This window comes from Larimichthys crocea, chromosome XX (genome assembly GCF_000972845.2).
Source record: "Larimichthys crocea isolate SSNF chromosome XX, L_crocea_2.0, whole genome shotgun sequence".
NCBI lineage: Eukaryota > Metazoa > Chordata > Actinopteri > Sciaenidae > Larimichthys > Larimichthys crocea.
Genome location: NC_040030.1, coordinates 642,293 through 665,745, shown reverse-complemented (window position 1 = coordinate 665,745; position 23,453 = coordinate 642,293). Strand labels below are relative to the sequence as shown.

Genomic DNA, 23,453 nt, shown 5'->3' with positions numbered 1-23,453 from the left:
TCACAGCGTAACCTGTGGAAATCCTCAGCCTGTATAATGTATTTGTGGTGTCAAACCACTGCATGTCTCTGCTAAAAATGGAGCATGACACACATTGACAGGCTTGATATCATCAGCCGATGTTGACTTATTACAGATATATTTGTTATGTACTGTATGTATATTTTACCTTGTGAACCAGGTAACTCAAGAACAAGAGGTTTCCAGAAGCGCGTACACTAAAAGCATTTCTGTATTAATGGAAGAAGTGACACCTGAGTTGTGTTGCCAAGCTTTTAAAAAGAGCAATGTGCTGATTTTGTGGATTTGAGGAGCAGCACTACTCATGTGACAAAACAATTATCTGGAGAGAGCTTTCTAAAGTCTGCTGGGGTTGTGTCTATCTGTGCTCAACGTAACCGCCGTGAAATAATCAGGAAATAACTTTTTATTTCGCTGATTAACCGGCTTTCTCGATGCCAGTGCTCCCTCACTCTTATTCACTGTCTGTGTCACCCAACCACTGCTCGCCCTCTCCCTTTCTGTCTCACAGAAACCAAATTAAACTTCTTTGTGTCACTATTTTGCAGCGTAATTGTGAGCTGGGCTCAGATATACAGATATACTGTAGAAGCTGAGTTCCTGAAATAAACAAAGTCAGAACACAACAGGTAGGAGTGTTTAGTCCATGAATCCACCTGGATAGTCTCAGTTACAGAGATATTTCAGGTTGACTGTGGAGGGTTTAACTAATCTTTGTAAAAAAAGTTGTAACTAGCTTTGCTGCAGGTCTCTGTGTTGTTGACGGACAACCCTGCAGCCAAAATGGACTACCCTCACTCAAATGAATGGAAAACAGCGCCTGATTTCACCTTTGTTCACTCGTCGGCTTCATTCATGCCTTTAGTTGGCACATTGCTCCATTTGTTGACATGTTGCCACCACCAGCTATGGACCGGACTCATCGTCAACCAACATACATCGCTCTATAGCACTCCTAGTGGTCAAAACCTCTAGAGAGTAGCTTTAATAACTTAATTTATAAACCTAAAACACTTATATTTGTGCCGTGTGTTCATGTTTATATCAACAGTGATTAAAAAAAAAAAAATCAAATATTACTATTAAAAAATTAAAAAATGGTTTGTCATGTATGAGCGTACAAGCTCATTTGTTTCTGCTGTCTTCTTTAACATAGCTGCTTTTCCTCTGCTCGGTCTCTCTCTCTGTATTCGCAGTGCGTTCACATGTAATATACATCTGCAAATATATTCTGCACATTTGTTTGCAGGTTATATGGTTATACTAAAGAATAAAAAAATAGAAAGTCTCTGCGCAGAAATGTAATTGGTCTATTGAGAGTTTGCACACACCTTGCACTGTAATTGTCTCACTGTGGTTGAGCTGATCTCACCTGTGCCACCACACACACACACACACACACACACACACACCGTTACATAAACCATATCCATTTCTGCACACCCGCTCAAGACATTAGAGTGTAAAGCTGAATATTCATGCCCTTAAGCATCATGGGGGATGGAGTGAGCCACGAAGTTGTGTTTACGTCATCATCATCCTGCAGGTCATATCAGTTGGCGTGATCTGGCAACAATGCTCTTAATCAGCAGGTATCTCTTCTGCTTCGTGTTCGAAAACAGGATATGAAGCAAGACCACTTCCTGTTTGCTGTTATCTGCTCTAATAGCGACGAGGCCTCCCGTCATAGTGGTTCCTTTTTTGATTTCCCGTGTAAGTTATTGATGTCGACGAGTCATGGTACTCTAGAAAAACCTTTAATTTTCATTTGAAAAGGTGACACTGGACTCCATGGCTACAAAGGTTTTCCCGACTCCTTCTGCTCTTTTCCCTTTGAAGACAATGCTCCGCTTTGATGTCGCTTGAACTTTTCTGCAACGTGATGCCAGCTTTAATAACCGTGGTGAGAGCCGGCAAATGAAGGCTTTGATTCTGAGAAGTTTGCATCCAGAACGAGACATTTCTCGCTAGTTGAAAGACATTACAGGTCCCCTTTTTCACAATGACACAGTGTTAGGAAGTCATTTTAGCTCTTGTTTGATGAGCAATAACTTGCTTCAAGGTATTAAACCGCCTTTCTTTGAATCTTGTTTAGAGTCAAAAACCCAAATTAACATCCTGTTTGTAGGTTTGGAGAAACCACATCCCCAACTGACGTGCATTGTTTAGACATGATGTACAACCTTTTTATATAGACATGAATTAAGATTTCAAGTGGTATAATTTAAATAAAACCGACACCGGTTGTTAGATACAACCAAGACAGGTTGCTCTAGTTTGGTTTTTCCAATATTATATCATGTCAGGGCAGTCCTCAGGCCTCGCTGTAGTGAAGTGAAGTGATGTAAAGGAGAGGAGAAAGTGTCGTCCTGTAACTGAAGATGGGTTCACACAGAGGGCGGCGTTGCTCTGCCTGCTGGGAGGCCTTTCATGATGTTTGACCCCTTTACCTTGTAGCGCTTTAATACAAAATAAAAAGAGCGTTCGCCCCGAGCAAAGGGAGAAGGCGAGTCTGTGACAGAAAAAGATTGAGCTGTTAAAGATTGAGAAATCTACTCATTCAAAAAAACCTCTTGATTATTGTTGCATGATGCGACAATAAGTCCGGTAGTAGTAGCTGTACATGAAGCATACACAAAGACTGAGGCAGCTCTTCCCACCAGGGCTTTCCTTTGGTGCGGCTCCCGAGGTTAATTAGGTAGGACGTTGTCTGCATATTTGACTAATCCACCAAGAGTCTGCATTCCTGCAGCAGGAGCAGCAGCAACAGCAACTCTACGCCATTATCTAATCTGAAGTTGCCCACTAATTCTATTTAAACTCTGCTGGCTGTGACTCGAAACACACAAAACAATGCAGAAGCGATATGGCACCGAACTGAGTTTGGGAAATTAGAGATGGAACATAGTACACATAGTAGAAATGAATGTGATAAGAAATGAAGCGGGCTTGTTAGGAAGTGATTCACCGAAATCAAATTGGTAGTTATGCAATGTGTGTTTAAATAAATTTTTCTGTGTGTTTGTACTGATTGGCAATTTAAAGCTGCAGTGGACTCAATAAACTTGACATGACACAGACTGTTTCACCCTCAATGGTGAATGTAAATGCAGTTTTAAGCACAACAGAGTAGTATCAGTCTCCATAGGAATATCAAAGCACTATATTCTCCTCGTTAGTGATGGAAAATCTAAGTCTTAATGCAAAATCAGGACTTAAAATTGCATAAATTGATTAGTCCGAGGCAGAACCAGCTAATGAACACACAAGATTGGCTATTGCCAATGATTTTTGAAATAAAAACTGACACCGCCATGAAAAATCCAAGTGGTACTGTAAAATCAGGCCTTAAAATTAAAATATTGAATTAGTTAGAGGCTGAAAAAGTGTCCACCTGAGGCATAAACTTTAAACCATTATTTACTTTTTTACTCAGTGCACTTCATCAGCTAATTGCCTGTCTGTAGTTTGATGTAGGCAGGTAGTATATCGTGGGTATTTTGTTTAAAATAGTGCCATAAAACCAAAACTCGTGGGTATTTTGTTTAAAATAGTGCCATAAAACCAAAACATGAGCTACAAGAGGCTGAAAAGCTGCGTAGAGATGCTGAAGTTTGGTCACTGTGAGCGTCGACGTCCACGTTACACGTTGCTGTTTTGATTCAGTGCTACATTTCACGCATGCTCCTGCGAGTAACCACCCACAAAATGCTTGTGGAGTGTTAAGGGACCCACTAGTGTCGGTGTCACTCCGAACACATATGTAACAGTGAAAGAAAACACAACACCTCGTGGAGCTCCGGCCATCACGGCGACCCTCACGCACACTGCAAACAAGGTTTACACATTCCCTCACAAAGCCGCCACATATATTTGTTTTTTTATGAAGGTATGACTGCCGTGTTTATGCATTAATACGGTGCGTTTGTGGGCGTGTGGGACCGGGTGGATTGTGTTCGAGCGTTGCTCACATGAAAGACTCTTTGTACAGCAAGTTTTTTAATGAATCGGTGTACAGATTGGGCGCTTGAAGGTAACAGCATCGGTGCATGTGTGTGTGGGTGTGAGTTCAAGGTCGGGTTTGTTCAGCGAAAAGCTATCAGATATAGAAAACAGCTTACGGAAGTGTATGGAACATTAACTGTGTTTCCATCCGGGTGGGTTTATGCGATTAATGAGCTATTGGATTAAAAGCAGTGAGTGAAAATGGAACATTTGGATATTTCACCAGCGGTATGTTTGTTTTAGAGTGGAAATGTGTAATAAACTGCTATAGATATGCATATGTTGATTTAAACAAGTCATGATAAGCTTAGCTTAGCATAAAGACTGGTAACAGGTGGAAACAGCTAGCCTGGTTCTTTCCAAAACTCAAAAATATACCTTAAAAACTCGCTTTAGAAGAAGTTATTAGGTTTATTTTTACACTTTAGAAAGAGCCAGACCAGCTCTTTTTCCTGTCTCCAACCCAGAATAATAATAATAAGTAATAAATTGTGATAATGAGACAATTCTCTGCATTTTCAGTACAGTTTTCCTTGTATCAAGATATAAATGATTTATATTTTTAAGGAGAAGATGCTTTTCTGTGTTAAAACACAAGCTCAGAGTTGGTTGATGTTTCTCGTTTGTCTGAGATAAATTTCTGCTGTGCTCCATTGCACCTTGGATCTCACTTATACAGCGCTCTTCGCTGTCAGACTTTCTTGATTTCCCAAAGCAGAAAGTGTATTTCTTAGTTTTTAGATATATATATCTCACAGTAAAAGACAAAAGATATATTTTCATGGTGGATCTTTGTGAAATCCATCCAAATTAACTTGACAGTTGAGCTGTTGTCACTATTCCTGCCTCACATTTTGCCTTCCCTGCGTCCTGCTGTCTCCTCCCTCTGTCAGTCTGCTCTTTTTAACAACCTATCGTGCTGGTGCTATAGGTCAGCGCTGAAAGGGGTCAGCAGAGCAGCACGATCAATATGAACACACACACACACACACACACACACACAGCCTCGCAGTGTGTAGAGATCAGCTGACCCGATAGAAACAAGCTTGTGCTGTGTGTCTCTCTGTCTGTGGTCTCCTGTCCTTTGACCTATAGTATGTGTGTAGCATAAATGCATGTGTGTGTATGTGCCTATGTACTCTTTTCTGATTTGTTTCTCTTATTTTGAAGAGATGTGTTCAGTCGTGCTTGTTTGTTCTTGTTGCTTTTGGACCTTGATTTAAGCGCTCCTGGTTGTTTAGCAGTCATCGTTTAATTCAAGCGTTGAATTCAACAGTAAAATATTTTGCATCCTTCACTCCAGCAGTCCTATTGATCGATGCACACTGTGTTCTTTCTCTCTTCCTCTCTCGGTGCAGCCAGGCCTTAATACCACTTTTAATTCAGGTTCAGTTGTGTGTTGGTGCGCACGCTCCCACCACGTAACGCCGCTGACCTTGATCATTGTGCTGATGTCTATCAAACTCTGTGAATGTTCTGCTGCCTTCACAACACTTAACCGTTTGCCGGCAGATTCAACTCTGGTCTCGAATAATTTACAATAAAACAGATTTTTAAAATTTTACTTGTGTTTTGCACATAAAAAAATTATAAAAACCTGGATCAAACCCAAAGATTGATTATAGTTGTGTCAGAATTTGCTTTAAAGTAAGTCTTGAACTGAACGCACTTCACGTGAAGGTGTCTCATAAAGAAAAACACATATTTGAGAAATATCCATGTCAGAAAGTATCTGAAGTTTCTGAAATAGAAGTGTAGATTAGTGTGGGAGTGTGGGAAATAAAAATGCAATGCATTCATTTAATATAGCCTATTTCTTATTTCCTCCAACAAATACAAACCATTAAATAACAATGAACCATGAACAATTGAAGAAAATTAAAAGAAAGTATTGACATTTGAGTCTTAAGTTCTTCAGCCAGGATACCTTTATTTAAACGGCCAGCCAGTGTGGGTCAGATTTAGTGGCATCTAGTGGTGTAGTCACAGATTGCAACCCCCTTGCCTCACCCTGAAACGTGCAAAATAAAAACCAAAAGGCCTTATCTAGAGCTAGTATTTGTTCTCTCTATTGTCTGTAGATGTAAAAGACTCATTCTAAGGTAACAGAAAACATAGAGAATCTTATTTTCAGGTGATTATACACTAATGAAAACATACTTAGAAATATTAGGTTTAATTTCTGCCATATTCTGTTATTAGAGCCGCATAAATCTTACACAATGGACCTTCTATATACATCAGTACAGTGCAGCTTGGTATAACACTAGAAATAAACTATAAAAAGTAAAGAATCTGCTACAAAAAGATCAATATTCTCCAGCTTTACTTCATATTGTGAGGTTGATAGTGTGATTTGCAGTTAGAGACTCCATGTCAGGAGCTACTGCGCGGGGTCGTCTTTAATAAAGTCGCCTCCAGAAGTAACTTGATTCAGCTTTTCAGCCCAGAGCTGCTCGAACTGGAACTCGACTAATTAGTACTTCTCTCTGACGCGCTCGGAGGAGTTCATGTGAAAAAGAGAGGTCATATAATTATATCCCTGGGAAAACCCTGGGCTCTATTTGTGTAATAGTGGTATGTGTGTGTCTGTTTCTGTGTGTAGCTGGCTGTCCTTATGAGAGCCTGTTTAGTGTGGTTTTATTTGCATGCTCAGCCTTTTGCGAGTACAAGACTCGACCTCACTCACTTTCTTTATTTGCCAATATGATGAAATAGGACTTAAACTTTTCTGGCTGCGGCCCCAAATGAAAAATTATACTTCTCGCCTTGGGACCCAAGTACATTAAAGTAAAATTATTTTCTGTGAAGAAACAAAACTCAATACATCTTTAACAAAGGAAAAAACAAACAAAGGAGAAAAAGGCCTCCTTAATCTTCCTGAAAAAGCTCCAAAAGCCTCTTTTATACAAGTTGTAGCTCCTATTACAACAGGAAATACCACAATAATGAATCAATTTGTTCCTCAGTAGATAAATAGAGTAATTTAACACTGAACAAACCTCTCTAAACACCTAAAAGAGATGAATCGCTGCAGAAGAGCGCTCAAAATGTTCTCAAAAAGACATCACAACCCCTGTCTACCTATCTGCCTACATTCTACATGAGTGAAGCCTAACTGGCTGGATGTGGTTTTTCATTTCAGGACAGATAAAAGACTCAAACAGATGTTATAACGTTAAAGTCTGTGTCATGTTTTATTAGTAAGCAGTCCATGAGCTAACAGCTCTCAAAAAAGCAACACTTCAACCAGCACATTAACAAAGAACAGACACTTCAGCACTGAGAGATGATGTCAAAGTGCCTGTTTTGTGAAAATAAGAGTGTGTGAGTGTATTGTGTATTACTAATTCTCATGTATTTCTGTTTTTTTCCCCCTCTCTCCAGCATGTGGAAGGGCCTGAATGTCAACTGCACAGACAGCTCAGGATACACACCTTTACACCACGCTTCACTTAATGGACACAGGTAAGACTGCACAAGAGGTGTGTTTATGTATAAGAGCCTAAGTGTGTGTCAGGGTTGTAGTATCACAAATTCCCAGAGTGACATCTTCAAATTGATTTTGTCCATCCAACAGAAAGAAAAAAACACGGTTGAGGTCGCTGTACAAATGATGTAAAACCAGAGAAAAGCAGCAAATCTTTCAGCTGAAATCATCAAATTGTTATTGTGTGTCTTGCACAGTCAGTACTAATATATTAGAGTGCTGAAATGTCTTTTATGTTGACCAAAATGTGCAGCCAGGAGCAAAAAAAGTCAGAAAGGGACATTTTTCCCCCTTTGATAATTTTCCTGTTTCTGCTGTCAGGAGAAGATGAAATGTATTTCATGAAGGTTTGAAACGTTGAGCTCTCTCCCTCATTCCTCTCAGCTCCTGTAGTATTACGCTTTGTGCTATATCAGAATCAGAAATACTTTATTGATCCCCCGGGGTGGAGAACATGATCTAGAATTTCTCCCATTCGAGAATAGAAATATACTGTAGAGAGAAAAATGTACATTACACTACAACATATAACAACAATATATAAACAGAAAAATAAGAAGTATGTAAATCAATATATAAATCTAGCTATTATATATATATATTATATTATATATATATATATATTATATATATTATATATATATATAAATTGTGAAATGATTAAGAAAGTATTATGTTTCAGTTTTAGTTGACGCAGTCAGAGTCGTATTAATTCTACTTTATGTTTATAACTGAGGTCGCAGTGTGTGCTATCATTGTACAGAACTGCATTATATAGAGAGGTGTTTATATATTACGGTGCTTCCATGTATGTAAATGGGCTGGCCAAAAAAAACCCCAACATAATTAGCTTCGTAAAAGTAGAATTTATGGCAGAGTTGTTGTTTTGGATCACATTAGTTTGGACCTAAAACTGAGTGGCCGGTCGATGTAGAACACAATGTAGTCTTTAAATTAAGTACAGGACAATACAGTCTTCTACTCCGACTCTTAGGCAACAAAGTGAGTCAGTAATAGTTGGAAACACTAAAATGGCAATCAAAGTTTAAATGCGGGCATGCTTTGCGTGTCTGCACCTGCACAGAGCTACAGTGCGCAGCTTCCTTTCTTCACCTGGGCCTGCTGAGAAATCAGTTACACAGTGTGGATTAGTTGCAAGCCCCACTGCTATCCCAGCTTGGCGGAACTGAAGGATTAGTACTGTGTGTTGGGGGCAATTATGTGGATTTCCTACTTCAGATCAACTGTAAAATAGAGACGGGGAGGGAGATAGGGAGGGAGAGAACGAAGCCTCAGAGTGAAAATTAGGCGACCAGAGGAGAGGAGTGATTGAACGTTTAGGTTGGAAACTAAAATGAGAACTGGCAATTAACATATAGACAGAAGAGACTTTGCAAGAGGGAGTGTTGCATCCAGAGGTTTGTTATTCAAGCTGGGTTTGAATTGTTGCAGGCTCAATCCAGTCAGCAATATTCTCATATTTGCCCTCTACGGGTGATTTTTGCTGAAAAATTGCCACCTAGACCCGAGCGAATTATATAAAACCTAATAAATTATGAATTAACAAAGCAGTTCATTAAGCATCTCTGTGGTGCTTTCACCTCTGCTCCTGGGAGAGGTTTTGCCCTTCTCGCTCCTGCTGACATTTCGAATGCAAATGAAGCAGTTCACCTTTCCTCATCAGAGGGAGGTGACAACTTCAGCTGGAGACTTCCTTAATATGAAACGGTACAGCTGACGTCGCTACCGAGCTGCAGCTAAATTGATTTTTCAGCACTGTGATTTGTCGCTTTATCTGTCTGTGTAATGGAGATGACTTTATTAGAGCGGAAACATGGAAGCAGTTGTCTTCTCTCTATTTCGGATGACTTCCGGTTGAACTTTCTTCTGTCACTGCCTCCTAGACTGGGCGGGAACTGATCATTCACTTATTATAACCCCAAAAATCCCTGGTTAATCCCTGGTTATCTTCAAGTAGCCAACTTGCTGCTGACCAGATCACATGACTGCAGGTAAATAATTAGAAATTCAGGCACATATGTACATAAATCTTTTGCGAAGTATGAACTTTTCCAAGTGGTGTACTTTATTCTGTCTCATCCAGTCTTTTGTGTTTCATTAAATATAGAACAACCTCGACATAATTATTCCTCTTGAGGGCGTTACAGTTAAAACAGAGTTTGTTTGAAAGAAGAAGGGATTAAACTAAAGATGTCGTAAATTGTGCAAAACTTAACGAAAAACGAAGATATGCCGACTTCAATAACACATCTTCATACAGAAGAACATCCTTTTGTTTCTAATATTTGTGCTCCAGCGTGTGTGACGCTGAGTAGCAGGTATTCAAAGAGTGCGGAGACACAGATAAAGTTTTAAAATGTGATTTTGTAATTTGAAATACAAACACGAGGACAGTAAACGAGAAAAGCTCCAGAAAAATGTTGTCCATGTAGTTTGCTTCCTTCTTAGATGTAATATTTAGTAAAATGAATAACTGTGGGATGTGTTGAGGTGTTTCATTATACCATGTGTTACAAAGTGATGCTGCAAGGTTAAAAGGTGTTTGGAATTCTCAAGGTAAGTGTGGCACTATTCCACCATTTCAGATCTTAGCGCTAAGCTCCCCTTCTTTCGATCTGTTGATATATTGATCTGTGTGTGTGTGTGTGTGTGTGTGTGTGTGTGTGTTTCTCTCAGGGAAGTGGTACTAAAGCTGCTGCAGTTTGAGGCGTCCACAAACGTGGCTGATAGCAAAGGTTGCTTCCCTCTGCACCTGGCCGCCTGGCGGGGAGACGTGGACATCGTCCGCATCCTCATTCACCATGGACCGTCGCACTGCCGGGTCAACCAACAGGTAAAACACTTCAGTCCCACGTTCATCTTCAACACCACCTGTGGGAAAAGTTGTAGATGATGTTTCTCTTTGGTCCAACACAAGGTCACAATCTATACGGAAATGCTCTTAATGAATACTCAGGACATTCAAAGTCCAGGCTGGAAAGCTGGAAACATTTTATGGGAAATGATGAGAATAAACCTTAACAGGGAACTTAAATACGGTATAGTTGGGGAAAATATATTTTAGCATGATCTTGACTAAAACAATCAGATTTCATAGAATTTATAGAACCCTGGATCACACTTTTGACTATTGAAGCCACACATTTGAGTTTGTGGACGACATAAAGTGAAGTAAGTTTTGACGATATTTTGGAGTAAATATATTCGATTCATGGTTTTAATGTTTAACTTGCAAAATGACCACTTTATGAGGCTTATCATGATGCTACCTTACCTCTAATTACTAAATTAACACCAGTTTCCAGTCAATTCCCATTCATTTCAATAGTTCTCATAGAGTTTCTGATATGGAATGTTTCTACATTTCCCAAAGACGATCTTTCACAGTTCCCGGTGATGTCTGTCTGACAGCCGGGTGAGCGTTTCAGCTCTGGGAGCATTCAGCCTGCCGCTGCTGTCATTCCTCATCAACAGAAAATGACCTTCTTCTCCACCCTCACTCTTTCTGTGTCCATCCGCCTGCAGCATATTGGTGATGTCACGGCCCGCTGATGCACTGCATTTTGAGATGAGCGTGAGGCGCACAGGAAGTGGTGTTTAATCAGAAGTGCTGGCTAAAATGTTAAGATGTCTGTTTTTAATATTCCTACTCCTGATGGCAGTGTAGTAATATACCCCCCCAGGTTATTGGAGCGTTATTTACCGTGCCTAATAAGCACATTTTCCTCCGTCACCATTAGCCAAATCGTTTGCCTGTGCGAGTTGTTAGAGCCTAATTGTTTACCGTGATAAATGGTGTCCCTTGCCCCTGAAATGAAGAGGTTTGTCAGCAAGTGAACATGGGTAATTTTCTTACCCCGTCAATGATTTGTGGAGCTGAGCGGGCTGCTGTGCAGGCAGCGTGGACACACACAGGGTGGAAGATGCTGATCGAGAAGATACCGTACATAGCTGCTGACTTCAGTGCACAGTCAGTGTGTGTTGATGTGTGTGTGTGTGTGCTCGTACATACGAAGTTCTCCCGTGGCACGTTTTTTTAGACTTCTTCATTTTGTGAAACACAGAGATGAAGTGTAGTTTTGTTTTAATGATTTTTCTAGAAGAACTTCCAGCAAACTGTACCGCTGTTGATGTGTAGGAGGTGAGCACAACAACATATGCGAAGATGAAAGCTGTGACTACATCACAGTTTGTTGAAGTAACAGTTTTTTTTCTTATCCATCTATTTTTAATAACGACGGTTTATACGTGAATGGGTATGGCAGCGCGTTTCATTTCTTTAGGCACACACAGAAACATTCAAAAGTAGTAGTATCAAGCCGTAGCTAGTGTGTGTTGGATCCATACTTAAAATGTGCAAATATTTGTGCGAGGTTCACAGTGGTGCAGTGGTTAGCACTGTTGCCTCGCGATGCAAAGGTTGTGTTGTGAGGCGTTTCCTCCCACAGTCCAAAGACGTGCACTCAACAGGTTAATTGGTGACTTTAAATTATCCGTAGGTGTGAATATGAGTGTCAGTGGTTGTTTGTCTCTGTGTGCCCTGTGATGAACTGCAGATAACTTTTCACCCATTCACCCAAAGTCAGCTGGGATAGGCTCATCATGGGTTACAGATACTGGATGGATGTGCCAGGTTTTGTGTCTTGGTTCTGATACCAACATTTGTAACTCATCCAAATAATTTCTAACTTTGTCTTTATTTTGTTCTTTAATTGGAGTCTATCTATCCATATTGACTTTTTTTTAGGATGCTTTGGACTTTTTTCTTTGCCAGTGAAATGTAGTTTCTGTCTGAATCTATCTGTGGATAGGTAACAAAGGACCAATGACAATTACATATATAGCTATGAATATTTGCTTTTAATTAATGCAGATTGAGTGAACATTTGAAATAACAAAAAAGTCCTATCCATCTATAAGCCACACCTGCTTATCCTCGAGGGCCGAGGGTCTAGAGCCGATTCACACTGACACTTGGCGAGAGGCGGGGTCCGCCCTGGACAGGTTGCCAGTCAACCACATGTTGCATAGAGACAGACAACCATCCACACACACATTCACACCTAAGAGCAGTTTAGAGGCGACAATTAACCTGCACGATTTGGACCACGCAGTCACGGATAGAAAATATGTGAAATTCAGTGTATGTTGATTAATATAAATAATATAAATAATGTAGTGTTTACATTTGGTTTTAGAAAATCTAAAAAAATTCAGACCCTTTGATATTCAGATCTCACAGAATCTCTCTGTGTACCCTTTAAAGTCTGACAAAACGTTCATTAATAACTCCTCATGTAACGTCTCACTTGTCAAATCATCTAATTATCCTGATCGGCCTTTTCTTGTGTCTCCCTTTGTATCCTCCGTCTCACTCTGAGCTTTGTTTACCCACCACCTGAAAATGAAATGACGGGTTTTCATCTACCCCTCTGATCAACACTTCATCTCCTCTTCTGTATAATAAACACGCTGAAGCTTACAGAGCTCAGATTGGCAAACCTCGGCCGTCGGTCTCACTGTTGCACGCAGACACAGCGACAAACAAAGACTCCAGCTCAGCTGTGCTTTGACATTCTTAAAGGTGCAGCGTTTATTTTTTTGCCCTAAGCACCAAATTTAGCAAAAACAAAACAAAATACCTGCATTTTTAAAATGCTTCATGAATGCATATCTGTAGAGCACTCTTGCAGCTATGCATTGTGAGGGGTACAGTTGTTGCTCAGGTTGCGGTCGTAAATCTCGAGTGTAAGATTTATGGAGTGTTTGTGTGTTTACGATGCCTAAGCTCCATATTTTTGCCACTGACTGTCTTGTCTGCAGTAGAGAGCAGGGCCTGCATACATTAGTCAGGGTGATATACCGAGTCCCACACACGTTCACACCCGTCATCCAGACATACAGCGGCAAGCCATCGGCTGCACATTACCCCATTCTCAACGATATTACTCTGCCCACGCACACTATTCGCCATGTCAGAGGTTGACTATGTGTGTGTGTGCGCAGCCTAGTTTTATAGGGTGATTCCAGAGCGGCACGCTCTTTGTCTTTTAATATCTGCTCTTTTCTTACATGAGGGAGAGAAACGCAACAACCGTGCTCCTGCTTATTGTACATGAAGTGAGAAATGGCGACATGAGAGTGTGGGAAAAAGGACACAGGAGAGATCTGCAATGAGTGTGAAAGGTCTTGAGAAAAAAAAAAGGTAGCGGAAGTATGTAGGTGGGCCATTTCCAGCCAATACTGGATTATTCAAGGTCAGTGGACATTATTAGTTGGCTGTAAACCAGTTCCAGCCCACTGTTTACTGCCTAATTGGTCCCAGTAGTTCCCCATTCACAGCTGTTTTTGTTCATTGTGTGTCTGTGTGAGAGAGAGAAAGCGAGAGGTGGATGCTGTCTGACTGGAGACGATGATTATACGTACCGTGTGTGCATGTTTATTTGTGTGTTTGAACGTGTGAGAGACAGTGAGACGGTGATGGATGGTGAAAGCAAGCTTGTTTACTCGAGGCTCGCACTCGCGCTCGCGGGGGCCAAGTGTTTGCGAGGAGCGAGGCGTTGTTTGTTGTGATCTGTCTCGCTCACATTCGGATTGAATCCTGAAGTGATGCTTCAATTTGGATCTTTGTGCAAAATCAATTTAAAGATCATATTATCTTCAAACACAACATGGGCTAAGAATAGCTTGTGTTTGTTGTTCCATATTTTAGCCCTTAGAGAGAAGCAGATACAGCCGAACTCTCCGCTTCTTAGTTACCTGTTACTGAAAATGATGAGAGAGATTGGAGTGGTAGAGCCTAATTATTCTACCTCCCCAACACAGTAAACTGGACTTCAGAAAAGTAAATGTTTAAATAAGCAGCCCAGGGACACTGGGAGCAACCTTGTTATTTATAGGGCTTTTATTAGTACACTACTCTCTTAAGTCCAAACACTTTCCCATTTCTTCATTCGGCCTTCGCGGCACCACGTCGACATTTCAACATTTGATGGACAAGTCGCTGAGTGGCACAGCATCCTGTAAAGTGGTCGTCAACAGTTCCAGCTCGGAGAGCCACCTGTCTCATCTGACAAAAGTGTCCTTCTTACAGCACTCAGCCTGTCTTTACAAGGACCATTTCTGAGAAAGTCTTCTTGGCGGCGCAGTCGAGGGAGACTCCAACAACTTGAGAAAACATAGACATGACACGCTCGCCTAAAAAAAATCAGATCAGATCTTATTTATTTATTTTACCTGATTGATTTTGTTTCGGTAGTTAATAAGATTTCTAAAGCATTCTCTCTTGGTTATATTTATTTCTTTGTTTGAACAGAATCCACTCGCCATGTTTTTTCTTAACCTTACTTTCTCTGGCAATTAATAACTTTTAGTTTACCAAGTCCAATAAATAAATAAATAAGAAATCAAAATGTTTAAATTGATGGATTACCTAACACAAACAATTTTTTCTTATTTTTCACACTGTAGTGATGTGAAAAGTAGCTTTGGTCTAAACATGTTTAATTGGACAGCGGCTAGTTGTAATATTAGGCATACGATACTGAATGTGTGATTCTACTGTATAAGATTTTCAGGTTTTTTGGGGCCAGAGACCCTTTACGAGAGAGAAAACTCCCTCACCGATTTGTACTCGTAGGTGCCATAGGAATTATTGATATTTTATAACTTGGATGGCTTCATAGCTTCATTTGATAGTACCTGAAGACATGTGACGCATTTTGGTCTTCCATTGTTGCTCTCCATAAAATCAAACTTTCGGTAACTGTCATCATATTTTTTTAAGTTTAGCCGCTTTGGCCTTTGCCTCACTTGATGAAGTGGACCTAAACTTAAATATGTGTCCATTGTGCTCTTTGGATCAGCTGCGGGAGCTGCAAGTGCTGAGCAAAGTTTTTAATGTCCTAAACCTAATGTAAGTGAACGTCATTGGCTCAGAATGTTTTTATTGACGTACTGGTTCCCATTTATAGTTATGCACTTATTGCACCTATGGCTCCATTCTCTCCTGGTTTGAGAATGGTGGAAGTAAGAGACAAGGCCGTGTCGGGCCACCGGGGATGTACAGGCTCATGACGGACATCTTAAACCCCCATAGTGCCCCAAAATGTTGTTTTTAAAACCAGATTTCAGTGAAAGACACAACCAGCTGTGGTGTCCTAAACAAGTTGGGGCCTTTCGCTCAGAGGCTTTTTGGCTCCACATTTTTGTACCAGCAGCACTGAGAAGAACATGCATCCAGGCAGTGCGTGTTGTCTGACTAATGATGGCATGTTTAACTTCAGGGCAAAATGTTTCTGACCGTGGCTGTGTCGGGGACAGTTGTGTCCTCCAGACTGTTGGTCCCACTGACATACAGCAGATGTGGTGTGTGTTTTGTGTGGGAACAAGCACACAACCTCCAGGCTTCTTCTGTACAGGGCCTCTGGTTTAGTCAATTTAAGGGTTATTCTGTGTGTGTGGGTGACTGACTAGGTCAAGTATGTCCCCCTGTGCTGCAGATACATCCCAAGAATGTTTTCTTTTCCACCAATTGAAGGACAGAAGGTTATAATACTCCTTTCTCTCCCTCCCTCTTCTAACCTCACTCCCCTTTGTTCTCCCAAAGGAGCAGGAAGGAGGAGACCAGCAGCATAAAATCATGGAGATAATAAGAGATTAGAAGGACGGTGCATGCTGCGATGTGTGGTGCGCATGCGTGGACGGATGTAGTGCTTCTTGCAGGCCTCTCTCCAGGTGCAGCGAGGCTTTCTGGGAGCCGTGTGAACTAAGACAAAGGTAGAAAGGTCACGAGATCGGTCGCCTGCTGTGTGCCGTGTGTGTTCATCTCGGTCTTTGTAATTCCGTGTCCTATCGCGCACACATGTTGCTACCACACTTGAAAATGGAACCATATGTTTTCCTGATGGTCAGCATGTGAACACGGCCTCTGTGAGAACACATGCTACTAGGAGAAACCGCCCTGGGAAAGTCTTTGCTTCACCTACTGCCATGCCGGCAAAACACACACACGGACCCACACTGAGCTATACGATGTTTTCTTCTGAGTAAAGTTGACAAAGTTATGTCATATGTTTTCCTCAGTGGGCTCTCTAGTTAAAGCTCAGTGAAAGTGATTCATCTCTGCATGAATTAAAACAAACTACAGCCCTAAACGACTAGATTGTGTGTGAGCGTGTTGATCGAGGTGTTACATGAAGACACGTGAAAACATTTGTGGAAGTTTTGATAGAAAACTGAAGCTCACGAAACCGCTTATAGAGAGGTCAGAGTTTAAATGAAACTGCAAAGCGTCAAAACTGGAACTGTTGGACATGTTGCGCCTTTCTCATAAGACTGGAAGCAGTTCAGTTTAATAGACGTTTTCTTAAAACTGAATAAAAATCAAATGAGTCGTGAATCATCCAGTGGAGTTGGTCTAAGACTTAGAACACAGTCTCATGCAATAAATTCAATTAGATCAGTTAATACACCTTTGACTTGTGGCTGAATATGGAAATGGAGATGATAAATAATTGTAATTATGCCTGAAGGTATCCTTTTTAATTTTATATTGCAATCAAAACAAAATTAATAAATAGCACTATAAACAGTTTTATCAATTTATTAAAGGTTGGACTACATTTGAAGTCACCTTGAGTTCTCGAAACATGATGGGCATTTTTCATTACTTTTCTGAGATTTTATAGACAAAACAATGAATTCATTAATCAATAAAATAATTGTCAGTTGCAGCACTAGATAATAGTGCTTACTGGGAACTTGTGACATCTGTTCTAACGCAGGCAAAAATCATCATCAAGCTAAATGAGCACTTGATGACGCAGAATTGATCACTGCTTTATGTCCACACAAATAAATATAGATAGATATATATACACCCAACTAAAATCTTCATTTAGTTATAAAAAATGTCTGTGTACTGTCTCTGTGTGTTGTTTGGACTTAACCTTTAGTTGGCTGTCAAATGTGGATAGCTGCTCCCTCTCCTTGTCCTCCTCCTTCTCAGCTCTCTTTTATATTTACTCCTCTTCGCCTCAGGTACTTTTCACGTCCGCTCTCTTAATAACTGCTCTTTTGTTTTCTTCTTCCTCTCTTTCTTGTGGCTTTTTTTGTCTCCTTCTGCCTCTTTACCAACACAGCAGGGCACTAATTATTATACAATGCTCTCCTGCTCTTTGTTCCACCTTTGATTCTTTATATGTATTATTACACGATGTGCTCAGAGATTTTATTCATAAAATGTGGTTCTCTGATCCAGACTTTGAGTTCAGGCTGAAAGAAACAATGGATATTTTAATAGTACATCTAAAATTTAATACTGCTTTCATGAAAATGGTGGTTTCAAGTGTGGTGTGAGAGCAAACGAACCATCCGCATGATTTCGAAAGCTAAACTACGAATGAATCCATCTGCTGCTCATGAAATCTGTTCAGGGAGTGTCCCAGTAATCGATCTGCATGAACCATGTGTATATTTATGTAAATTATTTGGTAACCTTGGCAAACCATGTGTATATTTATGTAAATTATTTGGTAACCTTGGCAAACGTACGCACTGCAGTGTGCATTCCCCCTTATTAACAGGTAAAAAATGCTGTGCTTGTATCTTACTCTGTGTACAATGTTGGTTCATTAAAAAGTGCTCCCACTGTAATAAGCCCTGAATCATTCCTGTACAAGAGGCCTCCTTTTCATCCCGTCTCTACCTGTTGGTCAGTATAATCACGCTTATAATCAGTTGGCACCAAAAAACATAACAACACACACAACTGAAGCATTAAAATGCTGCATAAACTTTACCTCCCCACATGGATCCTGGACTAATGATGAAGGCTGATCACTGATCTGGCGAATCAGTGAGTTACCTCTCAGCCTGTACAACTTTCCCCTCCTGACTCATGAATCATTTGTCCTCTTGGTCTTGAAAGTGGTTCGTGGTGTGAAAACACCTTAAGATTCAAAACCTCCGAGTTGATGCTTTGCATGGCAGTGGTTGCTAGGAGACGACCCATCAAGGCCTGGTGTGCCACTGAGTGGAGAACGCCCTGTGCTGTATAGCCCACGGACGTTGATGCAAGATAATTGTTTCCCGTTTTTTTTAATCCACCCCACATTGTTTTTTGGTAGTTATTGTTTGACATTCACCATAGGGGAACCTGGTTATGTTGCTGTATTATACTTGGAAAGCGGAAGCTGGCAAGATAGAACAACTAGCTCAGAAAGTGAAAGCTAGCTTTGATTCCTTCTAGATCAGGATTTCCCAAAGTTTTGACCGCCGAGTGGCTAGCATATGACTGAAGGCTGCACAGGAAGACTTGTGAACTTGTTGCAGGATTTGCGATTGGTCTCATAGTCCTTGAAGAGAGAATTCCCCTGTTTGCACATAAGGCAGATCACTTTATCTTTTGCCCAAGGTCCAACGAAGTAAGAGCTGATCCATTTTTCCTGAAACTACCTTTTCCTTCAGTGGTTGTTGTATCAGTCTCACCTTAACATTAAATTCCAGAGTTGTCCACTGGAATTGCGAAGTTGTGGCAAATGACAAGCGTGTCAAAACTCACAGCAACAGGTAACACTGAGGTGTCACGACAAATAAAGAATGTACTGTTAACAACATGATAACTTTGGTCTACACTGGTGAGATTAAAGTCTGTGTAAAGGCAATTCTGAGATTTCTTTCAAAACACATTAAATATGTTGGAAATTAGTTGCTGAAAACATGTGAAAAGACTTTTTCACCAGTTTTCAGTCCAGGATTTTGTGGGCGGTCCTTAAAGGGTGGCTCGATGACACGCTGAGGCCACCCTGAGCATACCCCTGCACCCCTAGCAGAGAGAGATATTAATTCATCTCACTCAGAGTGTTTCAAAGTTAGTCATGTAATTTTCTGAACTCATCTGACACGTTTCAGTCGCTTCAAAACTGCTGCTTGACTGCTCCCTCGAGTGGGCGTGGCTTCAGCTCATTTTTACCCGATTTCATAAACTTGTCGATATTTTTATTTATTTAAATTTTGCTCGGTGGTTAATAACACTTTCTTCTTTCGTCTGACAACCTCAGAACTCTTATTTATTCTTACTTTACACTGACTTTAAACAGCTTTGTGGCTTTTAGAAGTGAAGTGAAATACCTAAATGACAAAAAAAGCGTTTTAAATTTCAGTTTGACTTCAATAAAACAGAAACGTAACACTGAATAAAAGCAGCAACAAGTAGCAGATCATAAAAATATTCAAGTTCCTTTTTTATTTACTGATTATTTTCACATCCATATTAATAACAAAGCGAAAAGGAGAAGAGTTTCACCTTGTGTGTCTCGTTGTTTTCAGTCTGTATTTATTTGCACAGCTCTCCCCGGGGGCAGCAGGCTGAGCTGCTGGGATTATGAGATGCTGTAACGGAGCTCATCCCGCATATCAGTCCATCAGCATTAACACGGTGTATGTTCAAACAAATACCTCTGCGCTTCATTCGCTCTGGTCTCATTTCAGCTCGGGCCTGTCTGATAAAGCTCGCCTATTTGCATGGATGTAGGGGTTTGTTTGGTCCCATGGAGATGAATTTAGATAAGACTGATAGTGTTTGCCGTGGGAAGTGTGTGTATGTGTGTGTGTGCGCGTGCAGGTAAATGCACTGCAATACTACAACTGTGCAGGTAGATTTTGTGTGTCCTTTAGTTAAAAAACGATAATGAAGGGGATGCTGCATGGATTGTAAAGATGTGTCATAAAAAATCCTCCTTAAAGTTTAATAAAAATCAACCAGCTGTCCTGCTAAGAAGAGCTCGGACAAGCAGGCACTTTTCATTACACATGCTTTTTTTTTTTTTTTTGTATTTGTGACCATTAGCTGTGTATCAGTGCCACATGCTGCAGAGAGAAAAGCACTGACATCCATTTGTATGGGCATGTCAATAATGTGCTGTCATGCCTGTTGATGTGTCATTAGTAGATGGCTGTTGGTCAGAGCCCAATCAACAACAATACACCGAGTGCAAGATGATATCGGAAAGCTGTCAGAGCGAGCGTAATGGAAATATATAGCCCGCTCGGAGAACATGGAGGGAGGATTTTCTCTACATCTCCAGCTCTCCGTCGCTCCGTCCTGTTATTCTGTGTCACTGTTCATCTCTTTGTCACTCTCCCCTCTCTCTGGGAATTGTGTTTTCCCCCCCATCTAAAGCTTTGTCAGTCCAATCCGCTGCACCTCACGCTGAGGATTGGACTGACAAAGCTTTATTGCCCGTTTAAGGCTGCAGAGACCGAACGGGTCAGCGCCAACAATAGTTACAATCTCTGTCTGTGTGTGTGTGTGTGTGTGTGTGATTGGTTTGCTTCATTACCCCTTGGTGCTTATCTTTGTGTTGCATTTGAAAATGTAGTCATTATCATCCTGTTGAAGGCATAATCCCTCGTCCAAATGTTAATAACCAAATGTTGACAAAACAGTCTCACCCCAAGGTCCACTCTTCTGTAAGCATTTGATAGTATCACACAAACTGAGTGGCTCATTTCTCAGGTAGATGTTCATATTTCTATTTCTGTCGACCTCGGACACAGAAGTTGACGAAACAATCTTTCCATCAGTAGCTGTTCCGGAGCTTTAAATTGTATCGTGCATTTTTCTCATCATAAACAACCAAACGCAGAAATAAATACTAGAGCTATCACTCCTGAACAGGTTCTTTTAATGTATAAGCCAAACAAATCTCAAGAAATGTGAGATAATTAACAGGATGTAAAAGCAGAAAAGCATCTCAAAATATTTACTTTGGTTAATTTTACCTCCTCGGGCCACTATAAATTATTCAAACACATTAATGTGACTGTGGTTTCACAACAAACATGCAGGAGTGCATAGTTTAAGGAAGGAATTAATAGGAATTAAATTGAAATATAAACCATTACACATCCTATAACCTGATACTTTCTGTCATGCTTGAGATTTTTTTATTTTCTCTTTGCTCATTACTTGAGAGAAGTGGATTTATGCAACTCCAGGAATTCAGAAACTTTTCTTGCATTATTAAGCAAAAAATTGCACCCTCATAACATCACTCTCCTGTCTACTTGTATCTATTTACTTGAAATAATGGCTTTGCCCTGTGCAGTGTTGAAGAGCCCAGAGCTCTGCTCTAATACAGTAAACCACAACTACTGTTGATCTCAGTTGTTGAGTTAATTTAGATCAATAAAGTTTGTGAAAAGAAATAAAAATAAGCTGTAACCAAGCACACACATCTGTTGTTCAAATTTTAGAATAACTTAAAATGTGTCCTAAATAAACCTGCCATGTATACTGTCTGCTGGTTACCATAGCAGCCATAATTCACCATGGTCCAAGTTATCTTACCAGTTTTTATTTATTTATTTTTAATCTCCAGTAACAGTTTTAGGATTCAGGCTTCACGGCACAGAAATAACAGACTCACGTCATCCTGTTCTTAACGTCCACCTCCACGTTTTCCTACATCAGGACACTTTGTTGTGTATCGGTGCTCGCAAATATACCTGTAATTGTAACAAGGTCAACATAAATTACCTATTGTGTTCTATTTTTTCAGGTGTTCTTGCATTTAACCTGTTCTCCAGACATCCAGGCATTGCTATTCTACACTAAATACTGTCAGCAGCAAATGATGACTGATTGTGCTGCATTTGTCTTGGTTTGGGACTTGGCAGGAGTGTATTACACTGCGATGAAGACAGTGTATATACAGTAGATTAGATGAGATGAAACTTAAATGAACCCTCGGGGAAAGTGGAAAATAGTGATATAGTAAAATATCCACACAGGAACAGAGCAAATGGAGTTTATTAAACATAATGCAGCCGACAATTACAGCAGTAAACTATGATGAATGTGAATTACAGTGTGCATGAGTGTGTGATTATTGTGCTTACAGTACAGTGGGGCCTGCAATCAGACCTGCTCTGGAAGCTTCCACTCTGCCATCAATGGAGGGGTGTGCGGTCCAGGGGGAAAGCAGATGGATCTGATTGGTTGAGGAGGAGGCGAAGCTCTCAAGCACGTCCGTGGTGTTTTCACTGCTAGATCACGTGTTTGTGTGTCTTCGTATAGGGGCTCTCTCCCTCTCGTCGTACAGTATCTCTTCATCTCTCTCACTCACTGCTCAGAGGGGTATACAGTATGAAGGCAGGGAGAGGAGGAAGGAGAGGACGGCTGTGGCTCTGGGGAGAGAGAGAGAGCATGTGAGAAAAGGCATGAGATGAGATCTGAGAAGGCCGAGTGTGGTCATGGTATTTTTCTGAATCTCATCAGTGAGGGTTTGAGATGTGTGTGAGGGAATTTCAGAAAGCATACGGAAGGAGAAGGGAGAAATACGAAGGATGTGTCTGTGTTTTGAAGCTCGAAACAACAATTTCAACTGTTGTTTACGAGAAAAGTCGAGATAGTGTTTAAAGGGCGACTTGGGAAGTTTTGCTGGCGTCTTTAATAAGGTCGAATAAATGTCGATTGAACTTACACAGCGGTGTCATTTTCCTGTTATTATTGAACTGATACAGGAGGCACTGTGGTGCAGTAGCTCGCACTGTTGCCTCTGAATGGTCGTTTGTCTCTATGTGCCCTGTGATAAACTGGCCACCTGTCCAGGGTGTGCCCGCCTCTCGTCCTAAGTCAGCCTGAGAGAGGCTCCAGGCCCCTCTATTACTCTCTTAGTAAAAATGAAAGAAGAAAGTAGATCTCTTATGCAGATGTCATACTCCTGGGGGGATTATATGCTGTTTTGGTGAGCGTTAAATTCATAAACAATAGTTCATAAATGCTCCTTAATACTCAACTCCTAACTCATCATTACTTTGTTTATTGTAAGTGACAGAAATAGTTGAATAGTAGAAGTAGTTGATTGGTGGAAATATCTATCGATAGACCTAACATCAAAGTATGAAATCA

At 40.6% G+C, this 23,453-nt stretch overlaps 1 protein-coding gene across 4 annotated transcripts in view; it reads left to right on the top strand.

Moving 5' to 3' along the window:
• The window catches only part of anks1b (ankyrin repeat and sterile alpha motif domain containing 1B), a 214,512-nt gene that overhangs the window by 55,193 nt on the left and 135,866 nt on the right, over positions 1 to 23,453 (top strand). For all 4 annotated transcript variants that reach the window (XM_019273148.2, XM_010738620.3, XM_019273146.2 and 1 more), the window contains exons 2-3: positions 7,414 to 7,494; positions 10,214 to 10,370. In XM_019273148.2, coding sequence (XP_019128693.2) covers positions 7,414 to 7,494; positions 10,214 to 10,370 — 238 coding nt within the window. The remainder of the gene's footprint in view (positions 1 to 7,413; positions 7,495 to 10,213; positions 10,371 to 23,453) is intronic.